The sequence below is a fragment of the Mus caroli genome, chromosome 2, assembly GCF_900094665.2.
Source record: "Mus caroli chromosome 2, CAROLI_EIJ_v1.1, whole genome shotgun sequence".
In the NCBI taxonomy this organism is placed as follows: Eukaryota; Metazoa; Chordata; class Mammalia; order Rodentia; family Muridae; genus Mus; species Mus caroli.
In genome coordinates this window covers 140,543,961-140,549,815 of record NC_034571.1, presented here as the reverse complement: position 1 = coordinate 140,549,815, position 5,855 = coordinate 140,543,961, and the positions used below count along the sequence as shown (strand labels likewise).

Sequence of the window (5,855 nt, the reverse complement as noted above, 5' to 3'; positions counted from 1 at the left end):
ACAGTGCCTCTGGCCCATGCCCTGTTGTCTTCTACCTAGGGGATGTCCCTACTCTGGAACAGTGCCCCTGGAGGTCCCATCCCACATAAGAAAGCTGCCTCCTTCTCTAGAGGCTATCCCCATTGTCCAACCCTTAGTCATTCTTTTCTCTTTCCTAGGACGCAGGCATAGCTATATTCATTCCCATTTCCTCTGGAGTTTTCTTTACTGGAGAGCTGAGGCAGCTTTGATCCAATAAAGACAGCGTCAGTCAAGGGGGTGGTGGACTCTACAGGTCCCAGATCTGGCTTGACAGAGCCAGAGTCCCACATGGGCAAGCAGATGGAAGATGTTCCACCTGCTTCTTTTTACAATTTCAGTGCTTTCATTTCACCCTCTTGGCCACGCGTCCCTCTGCGCATGTTTTTCTCCACGTGAGGACACCGCAGCCTTCTGTTCTCATCTAAAGTCCGAGCTGTACTGAACCAGATAAGGTATTCATTTGTAAGCCATGGGAACTTCGCGAGGCTTCCCACAGACGAATTTCCTAACCTTCGGCTTTGCTCCAGGCAGCCTGAGCTGCTCCATGGCAGTTGTAGTAAGTAATGCTCTACTGTCCTTGGATTGGTCTAGAGTTCAACAGCACCGCCTCCTGGCAGTGGGGTGGAAGTGACTGCCACGGAGTGTAGGGCTCTCTCTCTCTCTCTCTCTCTCTCTCTCTCTCTCTCTCTCTCTCGTGTGTGTGTGTGTGTGTGTGTGTGTGTGTGTGTGTGTGTGCGCGCGCGCGCGCGTTTGGGGAATAGGCAGCTGAGAGAGATGGGGAGGAGGTGGCTAAGCTTTGATTTGAACACAGCCCTCCACATTCTTGGTGAGTGCTTAAGCATCTAAAAGTCTTAAGTGACAGTTTCCCTTCTGCCCCTCCCAGCTGCTGCCCCTCCCAGCTGCCCACAGGACACTCCTCTTCAATGCCCTTTGTGAGCAAACGGATTGTGTAGGCACCTCTATCTTTTGAGACTCTCAAATGACGATGGAAATGATCACATCAAAAGGAACCAAGTAGGCTCCATTGTAGCTCATATTGCCTCCTTTCGAAGCCCCCCCCCAGCGCCCCCCCCCGGCCAGTTTAATTGAGGGGTCTGAGATAGGCTTGGAGGAAAGCAAAACAAACCAGAACAAAACCAGAACAAAGGAACGCAACACACCTTCCCCAGAGGATTCTGCAGGAATTGAACTGAGAAAGGGGGTCACAATCTCTGAGGCCAGACAAAACTTGCGGACTTTCTCAAGCAACTAGATAGGGTCTGGCCTTGGCGATGCCTGCTCAGGAACGGAAGAGGAATGGAGACTGGAGAAGGGTTTGGGGTTATTAGACCACTCTCTCCTCTTGCTGCCCTAGTATTGTTTCCCCGGCTTCCTCCACGGTCATTTGGGACCTAAACCTCCGATTGTCAATGCAGCCAGGCTTCCTGAGTTTCTGCCTTGGATTTAGCTCACCTTTCTCAGAGTCTTGCAGGTCTCAGACACACCTCTACCGGACTTTTCTTTTCCCTGCCCCACCAACCGGACCATCTTCCAAACTTTGGTAGCATCTATGTGGAAGTGTGTGTGTGTGTGTGTGTACGTGTGCGTTCGCGTGTGAGTGTGTGTACGTGTGTAGAGGTTTAAACACAGGCTACCCGCGGGCTATACCGGAGAGTCTGGGGCAGGAACTGTCGTCTTGCTGACACAGTTCTGTTCTGTGGTGGCGCCTGCAGGCCACGCCCGAGGGCCTCCCAACGCTCAGACAGAGTTTTTAACTCATCACGCAGAGGTGATCCCAGGCTGGAGGGCGGGCACAAGGCGTCCGGAGAACCCAGTAATCCGAGAACGCAGCATCAGCCCTTCCCACCAGGCACTTCCTTCCTTTTCCCGAACGTGCAAAGAGGGAGGGCCGCGCATTTATAAACTGGAGCCTCAGAGGAGTGGCATGTCAGAGGCTGCCTCGCAGGGACTCCGAGCCTGGGCTAGAAACGTCTAGGTTGTGATAGAGGCTAGCTGCTGTCGCCGCAAGCATAGGGAAACCCCTCTGCCTGGACTGGGTGTCTGCACCAGCGCAGGGCCAGCGTTTCTCGGAGCTTGCACCGTGCACCCCTGGACAGCATGCTTGGGATTTTCTTTCTGGGTGTGCTGGCTCCAGCTAGCCTGGGGCTCTCCGCACTAGCCAAGCTGCAGCCCACAGTCAGTCAATGCGTGGAGCCTGAGTGCTTTGCCCTTTTCCAGGGCCCCGTGACCTTCCTCGATGCCAGCCAGGCCTGCCAGCGCCTGCAAGGACATTTGATGACAGTGCGCTCCTCAGTGGCTGCCGATGTCATCTCCCTTCTGCTGAGCGAGAGCAGTATGGACTCACGGCCCTGGATCGGTTTACAGCTCCCGCAGGGCTGTACCGACCCGGTGCATCTAGGGCCCCTACGAGGCTTTCAGTGGGTTACTGGCGATAACAACACCAGTTACAGCAGGTGGGCGCGGCCCGACGACCAGAGGGCTCCACTCTGCGGCCCGCTGTGCGTCACAGTCTCGACAGCAACTGAAGCTGCACCCGGCGAGCCGGCCTGGGAAGAGAAGCCATGCGAGACCGAGACCCAGGGTTTCCTCTGCGAGTTTTACTTCACAGCTTCCTGCAGGCCTCTGACGGTGAATACCCGCGATCCTGAGGCTGTCCACATCACTAGTACCTACAACACCCCGTTCGGGGTCCGCGGTGCGGACTTTCAAACGCTGCCGGTAGGCAGTTCAGCTGTGGTGGAGCCCCTTGGCTTGGAGCTGGTGTGCAGGGCCCCGCCCGGAACTTCAGAGGGACACTGGGCTTGGGAAGCGACAGGAGCCTGGAACTGCAGCGTGGAGAATGGTGGCTGTGAGTACTTGTGCAATAGGAGCACGAATGAACCCAGATGCCTCTGTCCCAGAGACATGGACCTGCAGGCCGATGGACGTTCTTGTGCAAGACCTGTGGTTCAATCGTGCAACGAACTCTGCGAGCATTTTTGCGTCAGCAACGCTGAAGTGCCAGGCTCTTACTCCTGTATGTGTGAGACAGGGTACCAGTTGGCTGCAGACGGACACCGGTGCGAGGACGTGGATGACTGTAAGCAGGGGCCCAATCCATGTCCCCAGCTCTGTGTTAACACCAAGGGCGGCTTCGAATGTTTCTGCTATGATGGCTATGAGTTGGTGGATGGAGAGTGCGTGGAGCTCCTGGATCCGTGTTTCGGATCTAACTGCGAGTTTCAGTGCCAGCCAGTGAGCCCCACGGACTACCGTTGCATCTGTGCTCCGGGCTTCGCACCCAAGCCGGATGAACCGCACAAGTGCGAAATGTTCTGCAATGAAACTTCGTGCCCAGCAGACTGTGACCCTAACTCTCCTACTGTTTGTGAATGCCCTGAAGGCTTCATCCTGGACGAGGGTTCCGTATGCACGGACATTGATGAGTGCAGTGAAGGCACTGAATGCTTCCCCAGTGAATGTCGAAACTTACCTGGCTCCTATGAGTGCATCTGCGGGCCTGACACAGCCCTTGCTGGTCAGATTAGCAAGGACTGTGACCCCACCCCTGTTAGGGAAGACACCAAGGAAGAGGAGGGCTCTGGGGAGCCTCCAGTCAGCCCTACGCCAGGCTCTCCGACAGGTCCCCCTTCTGCAAGGCCAGTGCACTCTGGCGTGCTCATTGGCATTTCCATTGCCAGCCTGTCCCTGGTGGTGGCGCTTTTGGCGCTTCTCTGTCACCTGCGCAAGAAGCAGGGCGCTGCTCGCGCAGAGCTGGAGTACAAGTGCGCATCTTCCGCAAAGGAGGTAGTGCTGCAGCACGTGAGGACTGATCGGACTCTGCAGAAGTTCTGAGGGATTTGTTCCAGAGACCCAGGTGGCTTTTGTCTTTCCGGGCTCTGTACCTCTCCTCTCCTCTCTCTCTCTCTTCAGCCTTCCAGCTGTGTTCTCTGGCAACTTAAAAGCACCCTGGCTGGTATAATAACCAGAGAAGAGCCCATCCTCTCAGGATAAGCGAGGGTAGGGAGGACTTGAAGCAGGACAGCCCAGTTTCTTCCAAGTAGATACTGGACAACTGGGCGGAGGTGGCAAATACAGCGGAGATCCCAGAGTACCCCAGTCCCTTGCCTCACCTCTGAGTGCAGGATGTGTGGGTGCTGCTGATCTGTAGGCTTGAAGGCAAACTTTGACTCCATGGACTGGAGATGACCCAGATATTTATTATTTTTTAAAGTATTTACTATTTTCTTTCCTTCAGTTTTCTTCTGCTTGTAAGTCTCCAGCCCCCCACCACTTTTTCTGTCCCTCCATCCCCCACCCCCAGTCATTCTCCTCCCCAAACCTGATCATAACTTTGCCCTTACCATTGTCTCCAAACTCTCATGTGAAACAGAAAAGAAACACTAAAAGCAGAAAACATTCTTTTTCACTGGCTTTGGGTATTTAGTCAGAAAGTTCAGGTAACCAAAGCAAAAGAATTTTAACAAAAGTTAAAATATTTCAGCTGAACACTAACTAGTCAATAGTGCTGGAATGTCACAGAAAATAAACTCAAGGAAGTAGGTTTTTTTTTTTTATTTTGAAATCTTTGTTTTTGAAAGGGTGAGCCTGGGTTTTATGATTGTTGCTGTTGTTTTGAATGAGAATGACAAAAGAGGTCATTATTATTAAGATTTTTATGCAGGCTTTACAGTGTTATTAATTTTTGACAGTGTTCAAAATGTGCAGAGCATCCTTTGTCCAACCCTTTGACATGACAATAGGACATTGCTCTCTTCAGACATATTGGGCCACATTCATAGCTTTCCAAGGGTGTATGTGGTCCTGCCTCAACATATCAGAGACTGACAGATGGAAGCACCTTCCAGGAAAGCTTGAGTTGTATGCTTCATGCCGAGCTGACTCTCAACTGTGCTTGCCCCTTGTAGTCCCGAAATACAAGCAATGTGCTGCTTAGGGAAACATGGAAACTTGGGAATGGAGTCTGGGGGTGCTTAGATGGGGCTTTCTTTTAATGAGACTCTTGGACAATGTCTTGTAATTCAGAGGGATCTAGCCTTGCCCACTGGCCTGTACATAAGAATTGGGACCTCCCTTGGGATCTGGCTAGAATTGCAAAATCCTAACCCCCACCCCTACCCCACCCCAGTGTGCCAGTTCCTAAGAATCTGCATTTTGACAACATCCACAGGGACATTGTCCAGTCATTTCAGGACAACTGGTCTTAAGAGTTTCCAACCTTTGGAGAATATTTAAATGTCGGTTAATAATAAGTAGCAGGCCATGTGAAGGCCATTTATTATCAAGAAACTGAGGAATTTTCTCTGCATAGCTTTGCTTTCTGGATAAAATAAAGTGAGAAGGTACACACCTCTAGATAGTGCCACACAGAGCCCAGAAGGGTTTTGTTTTAAGTAAGCTAGGAATGAGTTCATATGTTAGTGTAAGGAACAAATGTATTATATGTGTATCTTTTGTAAAGAAAGGTTTTTCTTTACTGTTTTGTAAGCTCAGCATATTTGTACATATTTATTTATTGGAGTTTCGCTAGAACACAAGCAAAGCCTTTGCTTATGACGTCACATGTACAAAATAAATAGATGACAATGTGCTGATGGATGTCTCATCTCCTTCCTCTCTCTTCTCCAAGTCCCTTCACTTTTTAAACCTTATTTTATACACACAAACAATGCTACTCCAGGAGATACATTACAGGCTGGCCTGCACCTTACCACCTGCCAGCAACAGTCTCTGACTTTATCTTCCAAGAGGAGGTTATTTTCCATGTAACAGGAGTTTGTATTTTTATATGTGCAGATATTTTTTTTATGTGTAATGACCATAGCAACTTCATA

At 51.0% G+C, this 5,855-nt stretch overlaps 1 protein-coding gene across 1 annotated transcript; it reads left to right on the top strand.

The window, feature by feature from the left end:
• Positions 1-1,881: 1,881 nt before the first annotated feature.
• Positions 1,882-5,615, top strand: Thbd (thrombomodulin). The gene has a single exon (XM_021156407.2). It carries the CDS (start codon positions 2,119-2,121, stop codon positions 3,853-3,855), a length of 1,737 nt encoding a protein of 578 aa, XP_021012066.1. The 5' UTR covers positions 1,882-2,118; the 3' UTR covers positions 3,856-5,615.
• The last annotated feature ends 240 nt before the right edge of the window (positions 5,616-5,855 follow it).